Source organism: Mytilus galloprovincialis, chromosome 11 (genome assembly GCF_965363235.1).
Source record: "Mytilus galloprovincialis chromosome 11, xbMytGall1.hap1.1, whole genome shotgun sequence".
NCBI classification, from domain to species: domain Eukaryota; kingdom Metazoa; phylum Mollusca; class Bivalvia; order Mytilida; family Mytilidae; genus Mytilus; species Mytilus galloprovincialis.
Window position 1 is genome coordinate 26,968,654 of NC_134848.1, and position 26,746 is coordinate 26,995,399.

Consider the following 26,746-nt stretch of genomic DNA (forward strand, 5'->3'; position numbering starts at 1 on the left):
CCCGCTTAGCAAACTAATCTGTTTGACCCACACAATATTTCCTTGGCAGTAATTTCATGGCCCAGTTTACCATAATAAAAGCCCTCTTTTCGGAAGGTTCTGATATATTTCATTTGGCTCAAGCTTGATTCTTAGAACGCAGAACATTTGGATGTCATACATGTACATGTGCAATTAAATATTTGCCTCTAGGCGTTAACCAGCTACCAATACTCTTATTTAGCTATTGCATGTCGTATAGTTCCGAATTGTATTATTGGAGAAATGTTTTTTAACATGTTACATTTTTTTAAAGTAAAGAATAGTAAGAAAGACCCCAATTCCTTGCAGTTTTTGAGTGCCAGACTAAAAAGCTCCACTATTCTTCTTCCTTCTTTCCATGTTATACTGTCCGTTCTCTCTCCAGTGTCGAGCACCTTTTTTTTCAATTTCGTCATGCACAATTGTACGTATTTGATTTATTTTTCGTACATCTCAAATATTTCCTTTAATCTCGCTGCTTTTCGGCGGATTTCTCGGTCTTTTAGAAACGGCATGGCCACTTTTTTAGCAGGTACTTTTTTTACATTCGCTCAACCGAAATTAATGACGACAGTGAATATTCTGTTAGTTATGACTTCTTTTAAAGCGACGTCGCGGAATGTTAACGTTCTTATTAGAAACATCGCGAAATTACGACGTTCTGGTTACCGACTTGCGAAAACAACACGAACAGCTTTGAAAACATTATCTGCCCCTGCTAATGTATCGTTTTCCCTTAAATGATCCTCTGTACATTCAACAAGATGTTTAATTTTCTTAACTCCTAGATCTAGTGAATTCTAAATTCTTGAAAGATAGTCAACAACAGCTGTTTTCCAACCACCCCAAAAGAGCATCTGTCATCTAGAAATGAAAAAAAATCATGATTACAAATATTTTAAAGCTAAATTTTATTTAAACTAAATACACTGAACTGTCAATTATATAAACTTATTCTTAATTTAAATTGACAAAAAGAACCGCATTTGTTTAGAGACTTTGGTGAAAAGGTCTGCAAAGTTATTTCTTATTACATCTCAACTGGAACTATGAAGGTCCGTCGGCAGTATCATATAGCTAGTAAAAAAGTCCGATTGCAAAACCAGAAGGTCGCTTCCGAGTTTCAGGTTTGGCAAAACAGGATCAACACTGCAGCACAGCACGCAGGTGGTCCCTTTTATGTCCTTATTCCAGACGTTATGAAAGAAGCCGAAGTCGTCGAATGCAGTGTCCGTGCCGACGACCTTGAGCGTGACATTCATAGGAAGAATACCATTCTTGAAAAGAAGATCCAGACGGCATGGGACAAATACTAGTACATGGACAAATTGATCACAACGACCCACTTCTTGAAAGTTATTTCCAATCCTTAAAAGCCGTCGGGCAACCCACTTGACAAAAAGAGATGCTTTTGCAATGTACAGACTTTCCTTGACAAGGAACGTGTATAAGTTAAAAGTTGTTTGTGGCATTTACAACTAATAGGTGAATGAAGATTTCTTTGCACACACATGGAGTTATACATAGAGACTTGTCTGGTTAAAACTGGCGTATAAAATTATAATCCTGGTACTTTTGATAACTTATTTACACCACTGGGTTGATGCCACTGCTGGTGGACGTTTCGTCCCCGAGGGTATCACCAGTCCAGTAGTCAGTCTATTATTTCAACACCTACCTATAGTATTTATTGGAAATTTTTTCTCGTCCTGAATATGCATGAAATATTTGCCACTGGACGTTAAGCAACCAACAATCAATCAATCATAACACTGGGTCAGATTTTATTGTACATATACACTTTAATTACAATAACAACAACAAAAACAGCAAATAAATTCTAAAACCTCTTGTTCATACACATGTAAACATAATCAGTTGTAAAAATATTCAATTCTAATCATTATATAACCTTTTATACTTAAAATTCATTATTGCCTTTTAAAATATGCATGGTATACATGTGAAGACTTGTCAGAGTAATACTGCATTTAACTTTACTATTGTGACCTACACTCTCCGGTGGATCGATATCCTTGCCGTTGTCGGGGGGGGCTTGCGTGTCTGATTGACCCCAAGAGCTATGCCAGCTGGAGTTTCGTCTCCTGGTAGGGTTACCCATGCTGGATAGGTCGAAGGGTAGAGACCAGACTAAAGTGATCCGAACATCGTGAGATGCCCGATGTTTTAAATGAAATAGGCTCTCCAACCCGTTTGCCGTGGGTTGCTACCCGTGTCGGTGGTTGACGAGATCCTTGTGGATGAGGGCTATAGCCAGACTCCTTACGGTCAGAAAATACACGGACGGACGAGAATATAGTTCAATAACCTGCTTTGGCCTCGATATCATCTAAACGGGAGGTCGGATGGACCCGGTTCGATCAATCGGCTGGTCATGTCGAGCCCTTTAGTTAATCCTCAACAATAGGCTTTCTTGTAACAATTTTCATAATATACACATGTATTTTAAATTAAGCTATTTATATTTCGGATAACTGAAGAAGGCGATGGGTCAATCAAGTGGTACGCTTTCTTTTTCGCTTGATGGATACGCTCTGCTTGGGTATACTATTCTTGGAACATTTTACAAATCGATGGTAAAAATTTGGCCAATCACATTAATTTTTTCCCTAAATTAGCGGCACCCCATAAATATTTGAAATTTTTACAAATCATGTAATTTGCTTGGCTGATTATTATTGATTTAAAGCAGCACAATCATGGGCTTCAAAAGGGCGTCTCAGATTGTCTCTATGGTATTCCATTTTCTCATTAATCTCTAATTAGTGTAAACATCCTAACCACATAAAAGAAGATATTGTTTAATTAGGTGTAAAATTTGTTCTATACATTTTATCTAAAATCTGAGACACTCTTTTGTAGATGATAGCCATAGGAACAACACATAATAAAATCAACCCTCTAGGGATACCTATGCAGAAGCTAATTTCATTTAAAAGTGGAAATTTGGTGAAAAATATTTTAGACACAGTTAACATTATAATTGGTTACACAATTGTTGCATAATACTAACATTGCACATAGTAAGAATTCAGTAGATATAGCTTATTTACAGTAATGCATATGATGAATATTATTTGCCTCATGTACAAGTTTATTATTTTGTCTTTAGATCTTATCGATTCCTGATAGAGAATTTGCTGCTGGAATTTAAATTGTTGCAAATAGTTATTGTGGCATACTTCTCCGTGCAGTTAACCACTATGAGAGTAACTATTGGAACATTTCAGATGTGCCAAGACTGCAGAGAGATGTTGAAAAGTTGAACGTTGGTATAGTCTTTAACTGGTGGTTACAGTATATGTTGTTTTTTTTATATTGATTATGCCAAGCTCTTTCAACCTGCTGTTAAACTTGGAAGGGACGGACTTCATGTTAATAGAAATGGTGCTTTTATTTTGAAGACGACTTTAGAGAACTATTTAGCAGAGACAAAAGTGTGTGACATACATGAATGCAACCTAATCCTCTCCTGTACAGGTACCTGATGTGAATCTTTATCACCCAAGATGACCTATGCAGAATTGGTGGTATACGACCAACATGAAAGACCATCGTTAGAGATACAAATTGTTTAAAGTTTCATTAATTGGTGGATTAAACCTATTTAAATCATAACTCATTATCTTAAGAATTATGTACCCTAGTGTTGATTCAGTGCTAAACATATGGAAAATGTATATAAAATCCACAGCCTTTATTCTTGTACTCTCATATTTGGCAAATTGATGACTGATAGATATAGCATTGTTTTCCTAAAAACAAGTTAAATAATGTAGTTTTTGGTTAAAACAAATAAGAGTTCTGGAGATTGCAATGAATTAAAGGAATGACATGATTGATGAGCCTCCAGACCAGGACTACACTAGGTCCCACAGACATACTGCATACCGCTTATATGTTCCATGGATATCTTGGAAGTGGGAACAGACCAGTTATTCCAAGTTGCTGTATTTGAGCTATGACGGACAGATTTCCAGACCCATCTGACCAATATGTTGGATTAATAGGAGGCCGTTTCTATTAGACATCTGCTCTGTTTCTACTCATTTCAAGCCAAATAATGAACTTTTTTCATCAATAAAGAATAATTGATTGATTGATGGTTGCTTAACGTCCAGTGGTAAATATTTCATGCATATTCAGGACGAGAACAAGTTCACAATAAATACAATAGGAAGGTTGATACAAAAGAGGCCATCTGGGATGATGGTCAAGGAAATTTGGACTGCCACTAGAAAATGAGGGTATGTGGATAGGGACAGAAATTTAGCCTTGCAACAGGCCAAACGGACGCCCCACTTCGACAATCGTTTCACTGCCGGTCGGGAGAAGACCAAATGACTATATTTCTATACCCCAGTCACCCTTGGGGGTTAATTATATTCAAATTATTTAGTTGTCAACTTATTGTTCATTATAAAAGTAAATTTTTGTACACATTCATAACTCACAATCATACGCAAATTTCAACACCTTAGAAAAAGAAAGAAAAGTGTCTTTGGTTCGTGTTTTATTTTAGTGCTTAGTTTTTTATAACTGCCTGAAATCTTGATGTCATCATGATTAGTGTAGAGGGTTTTAATTGCAAGGATAAATTGAAACTTACTGTCTTTAGTGCATCATTATAATAAACAAATGGTAGAAAGGGAGCGTCAATGTGTAAAAAATATCTATATTTACTTCTTCAAACATATAATCATATGAAAGTTACGGAAATATGTCATTATACTTAAAAGAAGATTAAATATAATTTTATTGGCAACATGAAGCCATTTAACTACCAAGCCTCTTTGTTCACTTAATTATTTGATCTACTTAAGATTTTTTTTTTATAAATTTTGTTATCACACTTGATTTATAAACAAAAAAATACACCTACAATTCTGTTATTTGTCCATGGATTTATGAGTTTTGAACAGCGGTATACTACTGTTGCCTTTATTTAAGACAAACCTAAAGGCATTTAAGTAGACATAAACGGTTTTTATTCATAAAGTAATGTGAATTTTAGTCCTGCGACTTTTTGTCCTGCAGTCTGAAGATAATGATTTGTATTGTACTGTGTAAAACTTCAAGTATACGATCTTTTCTCCGTATGAGCCTCCTTTAAATAGGAGCACCACCATAGTTATGACGTATAAAGGGGGACATTTGAAGCCTGTGTCGGTACAGATTTATGTGAGTATTTGCCTACCCAATTCCCCAGCCGGGCCGTGACAGGTTTTATTACCAGAAAGTTAACCTTCCCAAAACATAAATTCAATGCAATCAAATAAAGCATACTAAACTCGCACTCACCTGATTCGCTGTCCTCAAAAGTATAAATAAATAAAAAGTGCAAAACTATATACATTAAATGGGACAAGGTCACCCTGGATGCCCCTCAAATGCCGTGGCAAAATGTGCTAAGGTAATAACGAAGAATATATCTCAGAACCGACACTGTCAATTGTCCTGCTGTATCAATGGTAGACGAAAGCCGAAAATCCTACTGAAAAGGATCTCGGTAAAAAACTACCGATCTATTAGGAGAACAGTAAGAACTCTCAGACTTCAAAAGATAGGTCTGATCGTTTCCAAAAGGAAACTACTAATGGATCCAAAATGGGGAGAGCACATGTCTCAAACAAACTTAAATATCTGCAGAGGTTTTCCTCAACAAGAAAATGTTGACCGAAAATGAAAGTATATAATGTATGGATGATAAAATGCATCCAAGAAAACTATTTAGAAAAACTTATTTGGATGATGTTGATGGATTCTCTTAGCAAAAGTTTCAAGACCGCTCTCATCGACATCCGTCGTAACGTATGTCCGATTGCGACACTACTATGCTATTTTACACTGTAAACGACAAATTTATTTCCTATTACCTGTGTGACGTAAAAAATAATTGTCACTTCATGTTTTCGAACTTGCTGTCGTACAGGTATTTTCCACGATCTACAATTTAGACGATCTATAAGTTAAGTAGCTACCTTGCCGCATTGACTCATATCAACTAGTTTTCTTAAAAAAAAACCCGCATCAACATCATGAAGATTATTATCCGGCGCATCTGAAAGTGAGGTTGCTTTTGACAGTGACCAATAATTTTCAACGGTGACGGAAAATAAACGTGTCGTTTATAGTATGAATAAATCCAGATACGAGTCATTTTTACATTTGATAACTATATTCAAAAACAGTCAAATTGAATTTAATTAAAAGAAAACACATATTTGATTGAAATGAAACTCAAAACATTTGTAAAAATATAGGGCTACATCTTGATTCTGTCCCGTGAATTAAAAATATGGTATAGATTAAAACAGATGATTGATATACGGGTCGCTTGTATCAGTGGGAGAAAATATGAATATTAGACAAATTTTAATGAAATAAATTACTTCTCGTTCGCCTTCATTTTTCGAATATTGTTGTTCACAGGTTAAAATCTATCACCATCACCAAGAAATCTAACATACAAAAGTAAATGATCCAACGTATATACACATGTACAAATCTTCATAGTAACTGAAATAAAAAGAAACATACATTAATTTTAACTGAATAATTGGGCCAATAATTGACACAAAAAAATCGAAATATTATCGACTATGAAGATTATTATCCGGCGCATCTGAAAGTGGGGTTGCTTTTGACAGTGACCAATAATTTTCAAGGGTAACAGAAAATAAACGTGTCGTTTATAGTATGAATAAATCCAGATACGAGTCATTTTTACATTTGATAACTATAATCAAAAACAGTGAACTTGAAATTAATTAAAAGAAAACATATATTTGATTGAAATGAAACTCAAAACATTTGTAAAAATATGGGGCTACATCTTGATTCTGTCCCGTGAAATATAAATATTGGATAGATTAAAACATGATTGATATACAGGTCGCTTGTATCAGTGGGAAAAAATATGAATAAAAGACAGATTTTAATGAAATAAATTACTTCTCGTTCGCCTTTATTTTTCGGATATTGTTGTTCACAGGTTAAAACCTTTCACCACCACCAAGAAATCTAACCCAAAAGTAAATGATCCAACATATATACTGTAACGTTTTTCGTTTATTACATGCATCACTGGGTTTTATGATCATCATATAAATGGATTAATTACTTAGCCGCATTAACTGTTATAAAGTAATCCCTTACAATCTATGTTTATCACCTTCAATTAGATTGTACTTGTTAAATGTCAAATCAATCATGTTAATCAGCTGGTGCCCCTTTGCTAAGTTTATACAGGTGTCTAGGTTGACCTTAGCTTTGGTTGACCTTAGCTCCGGGCTCCGGGCTCCGGGCTCCGGGCTCCTGTAATATAGCTCCTGTAGAATATTTCTTTGTTCAGAGTCATTTAACCATATTATAATTGAGATAATAGAGTAGTATAAAAGAGAGAAATAGTTGTAGATACGATATACGATATACGAGAGAGACGATTTTGTGTACGAGAGGAGCGTACGTAGGAGATTTAGGATTATGCCACCGTATTGTTGAGCCTGCAGTTAAGATGTTGTAAACTTATATTGCTGTTACATGTACTTTGGATTTTGAATAATACAGTATTGAACTTTTAATCGAATTTGTGTTTATGTTAACTTGCAAGACTTCGTTCAGACTACACCAGGATCCATTTATTTATTTATGTGACCAGGATTCCCTTAAACACGCTACCAGAGATTTTTAGGGTAACCCTGTTAAAGAGTATACTTGGCATTTGTCGTCCGTGGACGTGTGAAACGTAGACACCAAACAACAAAGCACAAACACAAGAATACACACTTTAGTTTAAGTCCTCATACTTAGACTACAGTTGCATCACGGCAAACTAACAAACGAAACTACTTTTTCGTCACAATACGTATATACATATGTACAAATCTTCATCTTCTGTAAAATTAAAGTTGTATGTGTTGGGCGTCAAGAAACTATCCTTCTGACTTTTGTTTTTTCTTTTTAGTCTTTTGACGACAGGGATATTTTCAAGTCCGTTCCGAAGCAATTGACCATATGACATGTACCAAAATACTGATATATTTTTTACGACTATTGCTGTTGCCACCATTAAATTAACAGGTGATTTGCTGTTGACTAATGGCAGGGATTCCAAAAAATGTCTGATGACCTTCCATGCAGAGAAAGTTTACTTCCTTTGAGGTTCCATTGTAGGTTACCAACTTCACATTCTGTTCATACGACGCGTGTAAGCATTGACCTCATGGAGCTCTGAAAACTCGTACACTTTGGTTCTGTGATAATTTGTTGAGAAGAGTCTGAAAAGGTTGACTGATTTGACTCATGGGATTCATCACTTGGTACATAAAAGTGGTCACTGTCAGGCTTCTCTGGACTAGTTGGTGGTGAAGGCTTGGACTCATCGGATGCATTCGGGTCTTTCTAAAGTGAACCGATAAATGCTGTATCAAGTGATTGTGCCGAGAAGGTCGTATGAAAGTAGTTGTGGTCTGTCAATGACGTACTGAGATCTGTCTGAAATTAGTGTGGTGATAGTCTGAACCCTGACGTCAAGGTGGCCTCCATTGGTTAAGCTTATAATGTTTTGAAATTGGTATGTCCCCCATTTCATTAAACTTCATGTCGACAGAATTCGGGATAGTTTAAGTAGTTTTCCTTTAACTTGTCGTAAATTTTGAATGTCATATCATTCTTTTTGACAGAGCAAAGAAAGAATATGATGAAAATGTTTCGTTGGTAGAAAAAATGATTTTTTGATGATAAGCTAACTAAAAGAACATAATAAATTACCTTTTAAATTTTGCCTGTATCAAAGATTAAAGATGATTAAAAAAATAGACACACATGATATTCCACCTCTTCAAGTAAAGAGGGACATGTCACTTGTTTAATTTTGACCTAAATTTTTTTACATTATTTTTTAGCAAAAATTTGTTCTAGGGTAACAGTATGTGCTGTAAACAATATTAACATGACTAATGTAAATCTAAAGAAATTATCAATGTCAAAAATATACTGTTGGATATGCACTTAATGTTTAAGTTATTGCAGAAGAGAAGGCAATAAGTTTGTCCAAGATATACAAATTATAGCTATTTGTTCAGCCAGATGTGCTTCTGGAAGTGATAAAATAGAATTAAAAATCTGATCATTTTTCATTTACTCCACTTTCATCTCGATAACAATTCTAGCTGCGGCAATGTTACATGTTTTGAAAAATTCTGAGGATGACATCTGATGTGCTGTCGATAAACGAGGTGGAACATTTAAACCAATGTCTTTGGAGAGTATCTCTTCAATAGTAAACACCGTATCTGCCATTTTAACATCTCCAAGAGTCAATTTAGGAATCAACCCATCACATCAAATACAGTTATACAACAAGAGGCTCTCAAGAGCCTGAATCGCTCACCTGAATTTTTTTGGTTTAATCTCATATCAATGATTATTTTGGCTTTTCAATTTATTTAAATGTTCTTTGAATCGTCCTATTTTCTTCAAAAGCAAAAAAAAAATCATTTTCTCCTATGTTCTATTTTAGCCATAGGAGCTATGTTTCTTGACATACAAGGAAATGAAATATAAAATTTATACTAGATACTCTGAAACTCTAAAACTCATTTAGCCTAAGTTTGGCTGAAATTGATACAGCAGTTTCAAAGGAGAAGATTTTTTAAAGTAAGTCAACATGATAAACAAATTGTGAAAAAAGTCTTTAAAGGGCAATAACTCCTTAAGAGGTCAATTGACAATTTTGGTCAAATTGACTTATTTGTAGATCTTACTTTGCTTAACATTTTTGCTTTTAACAGTTTATCTGTATCTATAATAATATTCAAGATAATGACCAAAAACTGCAAAATTTCCTTAAAATTACCAATTAAGTGGCAGCAACCCAACAATGGTTTGTTTGATTCATCTGAAAATTTCAGGGCTGATAGATCTTGACCTAATGAACATTTTTATCTCATGTCAGATTTGCTCTAAATGCTTTCGTTTTTGAGATATAAGCCAAAAACTGCATTTGACCCCTATGTTCTATTTTAAGTAACGGCGGCCATGTTTTTTGACGGATCAAAAATCGAAGCACACACTTTGTGCAGGATAATCTAAGGAACAATCATGCTAAGTTTCATCCAAATCCATTCAACAGTTTCAGAGGAGAAGATTTTTTAAAGTTAGCAAATATGATGAACAAATTGTGAAAAATTGTCATTAAAGGACAATAACCCCTTAAGGGGTCAATTGACAATTTTGGTCATATTAACTTATTTGTAGATCTTACTTTGCTGATCATTTTTGCTGTTTACAGTTTATCTTTATCTATAATAATATTCAAGATAATGAGCAAAAACTGCAAAATTTCCTTAAAATTACCAATTAAGTGGCAGCAACCCAACAATGGTTTGTTTGATTCGTCTGAAAATTTCAGGGCTGATAGATCTTGACCTAATGAACATTTTTACCCCATGTCAGATTTGCTCTAAATGCTTTCGTTTTTGAGATATAAGCCAAAAACTGCATTTGACCCCTATGTTCTATTTTAAGTAACGGCGGCCATGTTTTTTGACGGATCAAAAATCGAAGCACACACTTTGTGCAGGATACTCTAAGGAACAATCATGCTAAGTTTCATTCAAATCCATTCAGTAGTTTCAGAGGAGAAGATGTTTGAAAAATTGTTAACGACGACGACGACGTCGACGACGACGACGACGTCGACGACGACGTCGACGACGACGACGACGGACGCCAAGTGATGAGAAAAGCTCACATGGCCTTTTAGGCCAGGTGAGCTAAAAATGATAGATTTACTGTAAAATGTGGAAAATTATCAATACACCATATAATTTACCCTCAATATATTTATGTCATAAAAAGTAAGGTATATCCTTGTATGTAATCAAAGAAATAGTCTTGCAGATTTTGAAGCAAAATACTAGGCAGACGATACTAGTAATATAAATTTGTATTACAAATAAAATTGAGAAAGGAAATGGTGAATATGTCAAAGCGACAACCACCCGACTATAGAGCAAACAACACTCATATGTAAACTATAGGAATACATTTAAATCGCAAAAAATATCAATAATACATAATTACAAATATAACACAAACTGTGTGACAGCATAGCAGAAGGTGTTGTAGTAGTTTTTTACCTAAATTGTTGTTCTGAATTTTTTGTTTGCAAGTGTCTCATACTGCCTTTTTTTTTATTCAAAACTGTCCTGCTTATTTTTTTTAAAATTTCATCCTAGCCCCCCTCCCCCCATAAAAATCAAATGATAGCTCCCTAATGAAAACACATTTAGCTTCTTTTGATTTAAAATCTGTTGCAAATGTCCTCCATGGGGACTTCCCAAACCAAAAAAAATATTTGATCTCCGTGAACACAATAAAAATAAAACAAATCCTCTTTTAATTCAGCAACACTATGCTAAAATTAAAGCCGATTATCTAGATTTTTCAACTGTCTATACTGATGGATCAAAAGATGGTGATAGAGTTGCATCTGCTGCTGTCTTCAGGGACAGAGCTGCAACCCTCCGTTTGCCATCTGATGCATCCATCTTTACTGCTGAAGCAGAAGCAATAATTTTGGCTTTGAAATTTATTGCTTCTTCAGATAAATCCAAATTTATTATATGTTCGGATTCACTTTCATGTTTACAAGCTATACGAAATACTAAAATTAAAAACCCAACAATCCTGAAAATTTTATATGTAATGAGGAATTTAAAAATTCTTCTGAAAGAAATAATATTTCTATGGGTTCCGAGTCATGTTGGAATCCTTGGAAACACAGCTGTAGACCTTGAGGCAAAGAATGCCCTGGGTGACCCTCTATCTAACTGTGATATACCATATACTGATTTTAAATCTAATATTAGAGAATATGTGTTTAATATTTTAAAAAATGAATGGAGTAAAAAAGATGATAATAAATTACATGAAATTAAACCTAATATAGGTAAACCTTTTAATAATTTTATGTGCAGAAAAGATCAGTGTATTATTACTAGATGTCGTATTGGTCATACTAGAATAACACACGAGTATCTTTTAAAAAATGAAGATGAACCACAATGTGTACCTTGCAACTGCAAGTATACTATTAAACATGTTTTAATTAATTGTATTGACTTTGCTGATATTCGTAAGAAGCATTTCAATGTCAATAATATGTATGATTTATTTAATAATGTTCCATTTACAAATATTGTTGCATTTTTAAAAGAAATTGGAATTTATTATAGAATATAAAAATGTTATTATATTTAAGTCGTTTATAATTTTTATCACGTTATTTTACTCATATTGATTTTTATTTGTAAATAATCAATTTGCTTTAGTCTAGAATTTTAGTATATTGAAGGACTTCTTGTCTTATTTTAAAAATATGCTTTAAATTGTTAAAATATTCGAATTAGCTCTCGCCGCGATATAGCCTTTTTGTGCTAATGCGGCGTAAAGCAACCAACAATCAATCAATCAATCAATATATTGTCAGCCTAGAATAAAAAAAAAATACCAGAATAAGTTAAACATGAATTTATTTGATCTTTTGATTGAGACATGCTTTGAGATTCAACATTAGAACACTGATTGTTTAAGTCATTCTCTTCATTCCTTGGTGTTACATTCAATTTAAGAAGTGTTGTAGAGTTGTCAGAGATAGATGGTGGTGGTTCAGATGACATGCATTGATTAATTTTTTGACCAGGAGACATATTGGGAATCATGCCAAAATCACCAAAGACTGGGTATGCACTTTTGTTAGGTCCAAACATTGGATAAAAGAATGGAGGATGGGAAAGTAAAAGCTCTACTAGAAGGAGCAGGCAGGGAAGCATCAACAGGACATGCTTGGGATGGTGGAGTATCCTTAGGAGGGGAAATGGGTTCATATGCAGGGGATGACTGAGACATGAAGCTAGCCTGGGCTTGACTGTTAGTAACAGTAGATGATGATGTACTGTTAGTAACAGTAGAAGGTGCTGCTGTACTGTTAGTAACAGTAGAAGATGCTGTTAGTGTACTGTTAGTAGCAGTAGAAGGTGCTGTACATGTATTAATAATAGACACACTTGTTAAGTTTTTACTAACACTCACATCATGCAATGCTGTTATTTTCTCTTTTAGACTATTCTTAAATAGCTCTTGAGCTGTCTCAATTGCTGTCTGCTTTCTTGCTGCTTCTGTTCTCTTTTTTTGTTCATTTTTTTCTGAAGAATAAAATATTTTATTTAGTTTTGGTGTATCAAATTGCTAATGAAAAAAATTCATAATAGGAATACTTTAGAAAAATATGAATTTGTACTATTTTAAAGTTTCTGACAAAGAACCAGTTTTAAATTATCAATTGCAAGTAAATACATGTATGTCAAATTTGTATTTAGTTTATCTTCTTTCTTGATTTTTTGTTTATGACTTTGATCATTAAACATGTTAAAGTTGGATTTAATTTAATTTTAACAATTTAATTTGAGAATCACTGAAGAGACATTGTAATTGTTGAAATAAATATAATAATATTCCACTATGATCTAGTGCAGTAAAATTGCTGCTGTTAGTGTTAATTTTCTTGATCTTTATCATTTTTTGTATATGTCATTGTTGATTTTTTTTTGTAAAATTATTAAAGTATATTGTATCTGTAGTATATGGTACATGTAGTAGCACTTTCTTTTTATTCTGAGAAAAGGGGCTATTTTACATGCTATGGTTTATGCACAATGATAACCATTAAACAAAAATTAGTAATTAATGCTTTATAATGCTTAATTAGATCAATCTTTTACTTTTATATAATATAATTAAATGTTGATCTTCTGTAAATTATTTTGTCTATCAACCTTTCTTTCTTTTTTTGATGGAATCTGCAGCTGGTCTTTCTTCATCTTCAATATTCTGATCTTTTTTCTTTCTTTTTTTGAGGGAATCTGCAGCTGGTCTTTCTTCATCTTCACCATTCTGATCTTTCTTCTTCCTTTTTTGAACCTTCTTCTTTGATTCTTTGTCATGTTTGTATTTTAAACAATCTTCTTTCTTCTCTATACAAGAAATATTTGTGGATATTAAACAATAAAATATTGTCACGACACTTACATGACTTACACGAGTAAGATATAATGGCATGAAATTTCTCACCTTAAGATGTACAGCCTTTCAATATTTCAATGAATTGAAAGTAACAATAATGAATGATGAAATTTGACGAGTTAAAGCCTTTTTCAATATTTTTTTAATAACTTGTGTGTTGTTTTTTTTATGTCGTAATAATGTTACACATGCACTGTCTCAGGTTGGGCTGAAAGTTGGCACCTGTTCAAACATAATTAACTAATGAACTAACTATAAAATCAATGGTTTCTTTCTTTATTTGATATCTTATTTAATACCTACATGTATAGTAATTTGCTTATTGCATGGAAACAACTGGAGTTTGGAGGTTTTTTCCCTGAGGCCAAATAAAAATATATGTGTGGTTCCAGTAACCCTACCGTCCCTACTTTTTTGGCTTAAAAATAGCCTACCATAAAGATTTTATTGTCATTTTTCATGAAGCACTGTTAAAGTCAGAATGTTGCTCCCATCATTGCCCATAGACTCAATGTAAAAAAAAACCATAAAAAAAGAAAAAATCCCTACCTAACTACCCTATCTTTTTTTCAGATGTAACTGGAACCACACATACTTTTTTATTTGGCCTGAGAAAAAATGTTCATGTAGGTGTTGAAGGCCGTACGTATGCATGGTGACCTAGAGTTGTTATTTTCTGTGTCATTTGGTCTCTTGTGAAGAGTTGTCTCATTGGCAATTACACTACATCTTCTTTTTTATATGTAACATACCACTTTCAAATTCTATTTTCCCCGGGTATAGAATTCCATCAATCCATGGGGCTTCCACCTGATCTCCCACTTGAAATCTCTTGTCCTCTCCGGTCTCTCCACTTTGACCGTCCTCAATCTGATTCGGTTGTAAGGGTGAACTTAGCTCCTGGTCCGAATCAAACCGGACAACAAACCATTCTTATGGAAATAGATATATTGTATATAGGTAAATAAAATAATCCACACAAAATACAAAACCTATAGTAGCTTAGCTTACATGCCTTATTCCTTAAAATAAAAAATAATATAAAAAAACTATAGTACATACTAAATGAAACAAACATACACACAGAGATATATGCGACCTTAAAATTAGGCTCAGGAACAGGATATATTATATAATTATAATTAAATTAATTATATTAAGTTGCACATAAAAAAGACTTGCAAGCTAACATGTTTAACCCTGCCACATTATGTATCGTATATGCCTGTTCCCCAACAGTAGCCTGTAATTCAGTGGTTATCGTTTGTTGCTGTGATTCAATCAGATTTGTTGTTCATATGTTATTCGTTCATTTATTAATTTGTACATGCATGCATATATATATCATGTATATATATGCTACAAGTATATAATATTAGGCCATTAGTTTTCTTGTTTGGATTGTTTTGCATTTGTCATTTCAGGGCCTAGCTTTTATAGCTGCATGAGTGATTGGCTTTACACATTGTTGAAGGCCATACGGCAACCTCTTGTTAATTTCTGTGTCATTTTGTGTCTTGTGAAGAGTATACGTACCATTGTCTAATTGCCATTCTAATATGACGCTCTTCTTAAGCTTTGGGTACAAAGCCATGTTCTAATTCAATTAGAACATGGGCTACACGTGATTGACGTCACTTGTAATTGAAATTACAACGTCCAATGAATTTTGAACAACGCCAGAGATCGAAATGGCCATTTTTGTTGGTGTACGTTGCTTGCTAGGAAATTAAATAAAAACATTCTAAAAGTAATTAAGTTTAAATGCTTCTGTTTTTTTTTATTGATAAACTGCTGATTTTCTATAACGTTTTTGGGTCATGAAATAAAAATGGCGACATTCCGAGCGTCTACTATAGGTCCGCTTCGAAGTGAAAAAGTTCAAATATTCCTATTAGAATCGAAATAATATTCTATCCTGCCATGCTCTATATATGCGCATTTTAACATGGGTAGGCATAATATTTGTAAACATTTAATACCTCGCTCACGCTCGGTATTAAGATATTAACAAATATAATGCCTACCCATGTTAAAATGAGCATACATGTAGAGCATGGCAGGATAGAATTATTTCTTAAATGACACCACATCTCTTTATAATATATATAATACACCTTATCGCTTATCCCGGCTGACCCGGCCGCTTGAACTTTTGATGCATACAACAATCACTTTTCCATTGTGGCGGCAGATATTTTGTTTTGTGACGTCATATTTTTACAGGAACCTGTGTAATATCCAGTAATGGCGGACAAATATGGCGATAAGGTGTATTAATATTGTTATTGTATGCGTTTAAGAAATCAGCTGACAAGCTGGAAAAAATTTGAAACTGTCTTATATATATATGTTATTAGTTTACTTAGCATTCAGACAGCCACAGAACATATGTACATGCACCCCCCCTTTTTTATTTTATAAAAATAAATGTGCATGCCCTGTTAGTACATTACATTTTTCTTTCAAAAAGACGTACATCATGAAATCGAGATTTTGACAAGAAATTCGAGATTAGACAATTGATTTTCCTGGCATAATATTCAACTTACACTGTCTATCAGTTAGAAGGTCTTAGAATTTATCAGCAATGGGCTATAAAACTTAAATTTATTAGAACAGAAAAAATGATCGAAACGAAGTTTTTCCAGGAAATTTTAATAAAAGTTTTGTTTAAACCAACTTACTCTCTTCGCCAGAAAATCTTCCTGGCAGTTTAAATCTTCTTTTCGTGTTCATGTTGTTTGTTGACATTTTCTTCACTTCTAGATTTGTTTCAAAATATTGAATTCAAAGCGGAATTCACGTAGCAATTTGATTGGTCAGAAAAGTCGATTAGTGAAAGTTATTTTTAACGACACGAAACAAACTGATTTTAGTTAATAAAATAACTTTTAGATAGAATATATAGATACATACAAATTTGCAATAAATTTGTACGTACACATACAATTTATTTACATAGAAAGTGAATTGAAACTTCTTTGTATATATATTTTATTGATCTACTTCACTAGATTCGTTTTATCAAAATAAATTTCCGCTTCCGGTATATGCCGATTCAAAACACACGAACGAGATCCAGAGAAAACACATTTTAAGACAAACTATGTCAAAATAATCGTTATACATGGATGATTTATTGTTGGATAATAATGGTAAGTAAACCATATACTTAGAAGCAAGTTTTTTACTGTATAAACACAATTCTGACATATATAGCACATGTTGCAGGTATGATAAATTTATTTGTATCGTACAAAAATATAATATTTAGGCGTACATGATATTGTTTATCAGAGTATATTAAGTTGGACCGTGCACTTCTCATCTGTCATTGGCAGAATCAACGAACTGGTGATATTGCCATACGTTTAAGGTGCATATCCCCCCCCCCCCCCCCCCAATGGAATATACAAATTAATTAATACAAAAATGTAGACCTTTTCGCTATTTGACAATCTGAAACACTTGACCCCTGAATTTGTGACACTTGAACTATAATGATGTCAAACACTTTAACTATAATGACGTCAAACACTTTTCTTTTGTGCATCAGACATTTTCTCTTAATTGTGTCAGTTGTGAAGTCAAATTTTACGGAACCTCAGCTGTCATGTCTGTATTACCAGTAAATTGGCAGTAATGGCGGGCAAATAGTGAAAAGGTGTATTACAATTTTAGATGCAGTTCGATCAGCTTTGTCATCATCTCGAGCGAAACTTTAATGTACAAATTGTTTAAAGTGTACATACATTGGAAGAAAATATATATGTCAAAAATGCGATTAAAAAAAACCCAATGAATTTGTCCAATTAGAATCGAAATAATTCATGTCAGTCATAGATTTGTTTTCATTTAACCATGGGTTGGGCATTTATATTCTAACGCTCAGGGTAAAATAATCGTATATAAATGCCCAACCCATAGTTAAATGAAAACGAATCTACAACTGCCATTAATTATTTCTTATTATCACATCATTCCCATTGTATTCTGTATCGCCTCCTTTATTACAATGCAAGATATTAAAACAGGAACCGAAAGCTATTAATACTGTACTAAAAACAAGATTTAACAAGAGCGACAAAACTTTTCATGTGTGTCATGTACATAGGTGGCGTTGTGATTCTGTATTGAAAATCTATATTTTTTGCACTCTTTTTATTCTATTTTTTATCATCTTACGTTCAGGTAATGACAACCAACCAACTAGAAAAGTAGACAAGCTTGGAAGAGTAAGACCTAGATCATACTGTCACAAGAAAAATCCACCGAAAAAAGCAAAAAAAGTGGAGTCAGAAGAAGAAAATGTAGATGTTCCTGAATTGGTTACTGAATTGGATCATGAAACTGGCACTATACTTTAATAAAAACTTTAAGTTTTTGAAATTTTGCATTGACATTGATGAGACTTCTACAGAAACAGAAGCCTCCTCCTCAAATGTTGTCAATACCTTTGACAAAATGATGAGGGCCAGTCAGGCTGTGAACAAACTTCCAAGGCGAAAAGAAGCCATTAACAAGTTTACAGGTATGCATAATGAATGACCAAAGACTTTAAATTGGTATTTGCTGCTTTTCCGCAAAGCATGCAGTACTAGAGTTAGAACAAAGACTGGTTGCCCGGAATCAGAATAATGTGCCTAACAGATTAGGGCAACACATCTTCCTGCAGACTGCTATCTTATATGTGTGCGTGCACATAAAAGATCTGGGTCAACGTGTCTGACTAGTAAAAAGCAGGCTTCTTGCCATGGTCATTTCACACATACACTTCGTGTCCATCAGCTACATATATCAATTGAATTCATGCTGCCCGGGGTTAGCAATATGATTCACTGTTTATTGTGTCGCAGTCCATCAGTGCATACTTCTGCATCTCAATTTTTCGTAACTCTTTTCTTGGAATCTTTTAGGCACATTAATTTGATATTTGGTATTTGTTTTAATTTTTAAGCATGGCCATAAGAATAAAAAAAAGTCTGATAAAAGAAAAAGACCACTTGTTCAACAGAGTTGTTGAAGAATTTGAAAATGCCAGCACATTCTTCCCAAACTCAATGTCTGATGATACTGTTGGAAAGCATATCAGTATGATTACAGCCTGTTTATGGTATTTAGATGGATCAACTGCAAAGATTATGGAAAGAAGTGCTCATCTCGTAGATGTGAAACCACTTCCAGAAAGGTATACAATCAAAACTTCATACTGGCACTTTAATCGTTAGTAAAAAATATCAATTTTGATGTTTCATATGGTCTAAAATTACATGTACTTTACGGTATTCTCCAAAGATTGAGATTTGTCATTTTTGTCCCTCGAGTTTTAAATGCTTTAAATTTTGACCGAATTATTTAACAATACATGGGTAAACACTGAGGCCAAATATTTAATACATGTTTCCGATTTATACCTATGTTTTATCTTGATTTCATTTATACAGATATATATTAAAGAATTTGTAAGTATGAGGTGTTGGTATAAATTTATATCCACTTGACATATCACTGAATTATTTGCACTTGTATACATTACTAACTAAATAACTTTTATAATATATGTACATTTATAAATGTATGCTTTTCCTCTTTAATAGTCTTAATACTTAGTAGCTGAGCTTGCACTTTTCATTTCATTTTCTATCTGACACCAGTGTTGATAAATATAAATGTAGTACTGTATCTAATTTTTCATTCAAATTTTATTTTGACTTTAATACTAGTAGCAGCATTGAGTGTTTGACAATATTTTAAATTCTCATTTCAAAGCATAAATATACAGATTTTTTCATTTGGCCTGAACAGGGTCATTTGATATATTTAATGCTGGAAAGGTTTATGTTGTAAATTTTGAGGGTATGATTATCAAGATAATGAGTGTTCATGTCTGTGTCAAAATTCAATATTTATTAAAATTAAAAGATATTGCTAAAATATAAAAATAAAATATAAAAGTATCTTGAATATAAATTGGGAATTAAAAGTGTTAACTGATATCATTTTCTTTTTTTTTCAGATTCCTGACAGGTTTTGATGGCTTTAATGATTGGAAAAGAAGAAAAAAAGAGGGCTCCCCAATTATCAACAGAAACCTTGAAGTTTCATAGTTCAGCTTTGTTCAGGTGCATATCATGAATTTGATATAGTTAAATCTTACTTGAAGGAAGAAAGGACACTCAGTTAATAATGTGTTGTATTCAAGCAAATTTTGTTAATACTTTTCAATATCAAAGTCATGTTTTGAAAACCAAATTTGTATGTTCCACCAACATAGTTTTTCGGTCCAATAGTTCGTCTGTTCATCATACTGAGGTTTCTACCTTTCTTTTTAGCTGATATCTAGGAAAGGTCATTAAACTTAGTGCACTTATCACTCATGACATATTAAAACTTGGTATGAATCCAAACTTAAAGAATTTTTAAAATGGCTACTGTTTCTGAGCAGACATCCGTTTCTTCATTGAAAACATATTTATAAACCTTGTTTAGTAAATGTTCATTTTTTTTGTCATAAAAATCTGAACCCTTTATTAAACTATTTCATGTTTTATCAATTTCTAATTTCAGTTTATTGAGCTTAAGATTCACTGCTGCATGGGGTCTGTTGAAGGTCGACTTAGAAAACTTGGCGCTATCTATGAATTCCTTTGCAACATATCTTGAGCAGAAAAATTTAGACCAACAAAAGAAACAGAAATTAAATCACCCTGTAAGAGAAGTAGCAGATCATACCTGGATAGAAAGTCATGATTCTGTAGATGATGTAGCACCGAAGTATTCTTTTCTTGACAACATTCTGACTAAATTACCTTATTACAGTCATCTCTATTTTGACGAGCAAATCCATGTGACCATGAACCAGTTCAAAGACAGCATGGAAAAGACACGATTTATAAATGACCTGAAGTTGTCTGTTCCTGTTAACATACTGACTTACAATCCAGGGGGCTCAATAGGGTCGATTGTCTTTATTTGGAGGGTTCCTGACAATAAGCTCCCTTCGGAAATTTCAAGCTATTCTGTCAAGGTATTTGCAAAAATACGACATATGCTACCAGAGTACCACACTAGAGAAATGAAGTGGCAGTTTGCCAAAAGATTTTGCACATTACATTCCGCTCCAAAAATACCACCGCATATTCTAAGAACTATTTATTCCGAGCTGACACTGGATGCTACGTCTCTACAAAACCCGACCTTAGAGGCGCGAGTGAAGCAGGCAATTTTAGCAGAGGATCCTGAATTGGTATTAGACATGAGACACTTGAATCAAGGTCGTCCAAACGACACATTTAAAACTTTCTTTGAAGCATTAATAGCTAAAATCGAGCAAAATACTGCAGCTGATGAACGTCGCCATAATGTTTGTCATTTGTCCAATTACATATCTATTCCAGACTTAATTCATAATGTCAGAAAAGGATTTACCAGAAGGAACTCCAATACCAAGTGAAAGTACAGTTCTGTTTAGCTTTGTTCCAAAAAATTCTCATGCTTAAACCTCAAAACTCTACACCAGCAAAGTTCCTTTGCAGTTTAAAGTTCAAACACGCCAGCTGCGGAATGCCCATGTGGATGAGCATTACTGTGCAGCAATGTTTAAATACATGTGGCAGTATGCCACCAAGTTCAGAGACCTGGTGACATTTATCTGTGTAGATGACAAATGTAAAGTTGACTTTGGGGAACCAGGATTAGCTATGTCAACTGGTGTACGGGGTAAAAAGTCAATTGTTCCGACTACTTCTGTACTGTCAGCGTTGGATCATGACCTGGGGAGCAAAGGTTCCTTGATCCCCTCGGTGTGTCTAGAAGTTAACCTCTCTGAAAATCAAGATGGCTCCTTCTACAGAGGTAAAGTCCATGTGACATATAAAGACTCAGTATTCGAACCAAGCACCCCATGGAGACATTCTGTAGAAATCAAAGATATCCTACAGGAGAAGCCAACTATGCCAGTGTTGATGATATTTTCTGATGGGGGCCCTGATCATCGTATAACTTATCATTCGGTGAAGTTAGCTTTAATTGTACTTTTCAAAAAGTTAGGGGTTGACACATTAATAGCTGGTCGCACTGCCCCAGGAAATTCATGGGCCAATCATGAAAGTACTGAATTAACAGCATTCCCTAAATTGGTAATTTCCAAACCAATTTTGTGAATAGTTATTTTCGCCGGCATATAAACCACTTTAAAGTTGGAACGATATGGCTGAATATCTTTATCGTCAAGTATGAATGCGTCTTCCAAATTGTTACATACCCGAGTGCATAGCTGTTCCATATTTGTGACAGCAAATTAGTTATTATAATACTTCGCTCCTTGTCAATCAGTGGAACCTATAGAAGCTGAGGAACTTGTCAATGCAGAGTAGAATATCTGCAATTCCTTTTTCTTAAAGATGTACAATTCTATCATTTTACATGTTTCTAATTTTTTAGCTCACCTGGCCCGAAGGGCCAAGTGAGCTTTTCTCACCACTTGGCGTCCGTCGTCCGTCGTCGTCGTCCGGCGTCGTCGTCGTTAACAATTTACATTTGAACTTCTTTTAGAGAACCACTGAATGGAATGGAACCAAACATGGCATGAATGTTCCTTATGAGTTGCTGACCAAGTGTTGTTACTTTGTAGCCGATCCATCATCCAAGATGGCCGCCAGCGGGGGACTCAGTTTAACATAGGACGCTATGGGAAATGCATACAAATGACTTCTTTTAGAGAACCATTGAATGGAATGAAACCAAACATGGCATGAATGTTTCTTATGAGGTGATGACCAAGTGTTGTCACTTTGTTGCCGATCCATCATCCAAGATGGCCGCCAGCCGGGGACTTAGTTTAACATAGGACCCTATGGGAAATGCATACAAATGACTTCTTTTAGAGAACCACTGAATGGAATGAAACCAATGACTTCTTTTAGAGAACCACTGAATGGAATAAAACCAAACATAGCATGAATTATCCTTATGGGGTGCTGACCAAGTGTTGTTACTTTGTAGCCGATCCATCATCCAAGATGGCCGCCAGCGGGGGACTTAGTTTAACATAGGACCCTATGGGAAATGCATACAAATGACTTCTTCTAGAGAACCACTAAATGGAATGAAACCAAACATAGCATGAATGTTCCTTATGGAGTGCTGACCAAGTGTTGTTACTTTGTAGCCGATCCATTATCCAAGATGGCCACCAGCGGGGACTTAGTTTAACATAGGACCCTATTGGAAATGCATTCAAATGACTTCTTCTAGTGAACCACTGAATGGAATGAAACCAAACATGGCATGAATGTTCCTTATGTGTTGCTGACCAAGTGATGTTACTTTGTAGCCGATCCATCATCCAAGATGGCCGCCAGCAGGGGACTTAGTTTAACATAGGACCCTATGGGAAATGCATACAAATGACTTCTTTTAGAGAACCACTGAATGGAATAAAACCAAACATAGCATGAATTTTCCTTATGAGGTGCTGACCAAGTGTTGTCACTTTGTAGCCGATCCATCATCCAAGATGGCCGCCAGCCGGGGACTTAGTTTAACATAGGACCCTATGGGAAATGCATACAAATTATATAGTTATTATAATACTTCGCTCCTTGTCAATCAGTGGAACCTATAGAAGCTGAGGAACTGGTCAATGCAGAGTAGAATATCTGCAATTCCTTTTTCTTAAAGATGTACAATTCTATCATTTTACATGTTTCTAAATTTTTAGCTCACCTGGCCCGAAGGGCCAAGTGAGCTTTTCTCACCACTTGGCGTCCGTCGTCCGTCGTCCGGCGTCGTCGTCGTTAACAATTTACATTTTGAACTTCTTTTAGAGAACCACTGAATGGAATGGAACCAAACATGGCATGAATGTTCCTTATGAGTTGCTGACCAAGTGTTGTTACTTTGTAGCCGATCCATCATCCAAGATGGCCGCCAGCGGGGGACTTAGTTTAACATAGGACGCTATGGGAAATGCATACAAATGACTTCTTCTAGAGAACCATTGAATGGAATGAAACCAAACATGGCATGAATGTTTCTTATGAGGTGCTGACCAAGTGTTGTCACTTTGTTGCCGATCCATCATCCAAGATGGCCGCCAGCCGGGGACTTAGTTTAACATAGGACCCTATGGGAAATGCATACAAATGACTTCTTTTAGAGAACCACTGAATGGAATAAAACCAAACATAGCATGAATTATCCTTATGGGGTGCTGACCAAGTGTTGTTACTTTGTAGCCGATCCATCATCCAAGATGGCCGCCAGCGGGGGACTTAGTTTAACATAGGACCCTATGGGAAATGCATACAAATGACTTCTTCTAGAGAACCACTAAATGGAATGAAACCAAACATAGCATGAATGTTCCTTATGGAGTGCTGACCAAGTGTTGTTACTTTGCAGCCGATCCATTATCCAAGATGGCCACCAGCGGGGACTTAGTTTAACATAGGACCCTATTGGAAATGCATACAAATGACTTCTTCTAGTGAACCACTGAATGGAATGAAACCAAACATGGCATGAATGTTCCTTATGTGTTGCTGACCAAGTGTTGTTACTTTGTAGCCGATCCATCATCAAAGATGGCCGCCAGCAGGGGACTTAGTTTAACATAGGACCCTATGGGAAATGCATACAAATGACTTCTTTTAGAGAACCACTGAATGGAATAAAACCAAACATAGCATGAATTTTCCTTATGAGGTGCTGACCAAGTGTTGTTACTTTGTAGCCGATCCATCATCCAAGATGGCCGCCAGCCGGGGACTTAGTTTAACATAGGACCCTATGGGAAATGCATACAAATGACTTCTTTTAGAGAACCACTGAATGGAATAAAACCAAACATAGCATGAATGTTCCTTATGGGATGCTGACCAAGTGTTGTAACTTTGTAGCCGATCCATCATCCAAGATGGCCGCCAGCGGGGGACTTAGTTTAACATAGGACCCTACGGGAAATGCATACAAATGACTTCTTCTAGAGAACCACTAAATGGAATGAAACCAAACATAGCATGAATGTTCCTTATGGAGTGCTGACCAAGTGTTGTTACTTTGTAGCTGATCCATTATCCAAGAAGGCCGCCAGCGGGGGACTTGGTTTAACATAGGACCCTATTGGAAATGCATACAAATCACTTCTTCTAGTGAACCACTGAATGGAATGAAACCAAACATGGCATGAATGTTCCTTATGTGGTGCTGACCAAGTGATGTTACTTTGTAGCTGATCCATTATCCAAGATGGCCGCCAGCGTGGGACTTAGTTTAACATAGGACCCTATGGGAAATGCATACAAATGACTTCTTTTAGAGAACCACTGAATGGAATGAAATCAAACATGGCATGAATGTTCCTAATGTTGTGCTGACCAAGTGTTGTTACTTTGTAGCCGATCCATTATCCAAGATTGCCGCTAGCGGGGGACTTAGTTTAACATAGGACCCTATGGGAAATGCATACAAATGACTTCTTTTAGAGAACCACTGAATGGAATAAAACCAAACATCGCATGAATGTTCCTTATGAGGTGCTGACCAAGTGTTGTTACGTTGTAGCCGATCCATCATCCAAGATGGCCGCCAGCAGGGGACTTAGTTTAACATAGGAACCTATGGGAAATGCATACAAATAACTTCTTTTAGAGAACCACTGAATGGAATAAAACCAAACATGGCATGAATGTTCCTTATGAGGTGTTGACCAAGTGTTGTTACTTTGTAGCCGATCCGTCATCCAAGATGGCCGCCAGTGGGGGACTTTTGAATGAAATTAAACATGTTCCTTTCCTTATAAATGAGGTTGTGTTGTCACTTTTAGCCGAATTTTATATTTTTTTATATGATTTCAAAAACCCAAGTAGAATCAGGTGAGCGATACAGGCTCTTGAGAGCCTCTAGTTTATATTATTATTAGGTTTTTTGATATGACATACAATAAGTATGTATATTATACATGTATTTGCAGATAGCTTAACATTACAATACATATTTTACTTTTCTACATTGGCTAGAGGTATAGGGGGAGGGTTGAGATCTCATAAACATGTTTAACCCCGCCGCAATTGTGCGCCTGTCCCAAGTCAGGAGCCTCTGGCCTTTGTTAGTCTTGTATGATTTTAAATTTTGGTTTCTTGTGTATAATTCGGAGTTTAGTATGACGTCCATTATCACTGTACTATTATGCATATTTTAGGGGCCAGCTGAAGGACACCTACGGGTGCGGGAATTCTCGCTACATTGAAGACCCATTGGTTGCCTTCGGCTGTTGTTTGCTCTATGGTCGGGTGGTTGTCGCTTTGACATATTCACCATTTCCTTTCTCAATTTTATATATTTGTTTGAAGAAAAAAACATGTAAATTTAAGTTATGATAAAGGGAGAAAGGTTTGCCTTAATTAATTTGATGTTCAGGAAACCATTCTTTCAGAAACTTTTGTTTTGTGACTAAACATATATCATCTAACTACTGAAGATGAAAATACATGGAGGGAAAAACCCTTTGAAATCCAAACTGTGTATGTGCCTTCTGTGTACATGCTTCTGGCCATGTGAACACTAAAAGCTTCTTCGATGATGTTTTATCTTGGTATAGGCGTGCAGTTTG

The 26,746-nt window shown here is 34.9% G+C and overlaps 2 protein-coding genes across 2 annotated transcripts; one reads left to right on the plus strand and one right to left on the minus strand.

Moving 5' to 3' along the window:
• Positions 1 to 12,804: 12,804 nt before the first annotated feature.
• LOC143052091 (uncharacterized) lies at positions 12,805 to 16,895 on the minus strand. Its single transcript, XM_076225055.1, has 4 exons — positions 16,818 to 16,895; positions 14,883 to 15,062; positions 13,884 to 14,081; positions 12,805 to 13,253 (listed from the first exon to the last, which is right to left on the minus strand). Exons 1-4 carry the CDS (start codon positions 16,882 to 16,884, stop codon positions 12,805 to 12,807), a joined length of 894 nt encoding a protein of 297 aa, XP_076081170.1. The 5' UTR covers positions 16,885 to 16,895.
• A 1,590-nt stretch (positions 16,896 to 18,485) lies between these two features.
• LOC143051916 (uncharacterized) lies at positions 18,486 to 22,226 on the plus strand. The gene is made up of 5 exons (XM_076224907.1): positions 18,486 to 18,664; positions 19,126 to 19,321; positions 19,578 to 19,595; positions 20,150 to 20,255; positions 20,701 to 22,226. Exons 1-4 carry the CDS (start codon positions 18,598 to 18,600, stop codon positions 20,238 to 20,240), a joined length of 372 nt encoding a protein of 123 aa, XP_076081022.1. The 5' UTR covers positions 18,486 to 18,597; the 3' UTR covers positions 20,241 to 20,255; positions 20,701 to 22,226.
• Positions 22,227 to 26,746: the final 4,520 nt, after the last annotated feature.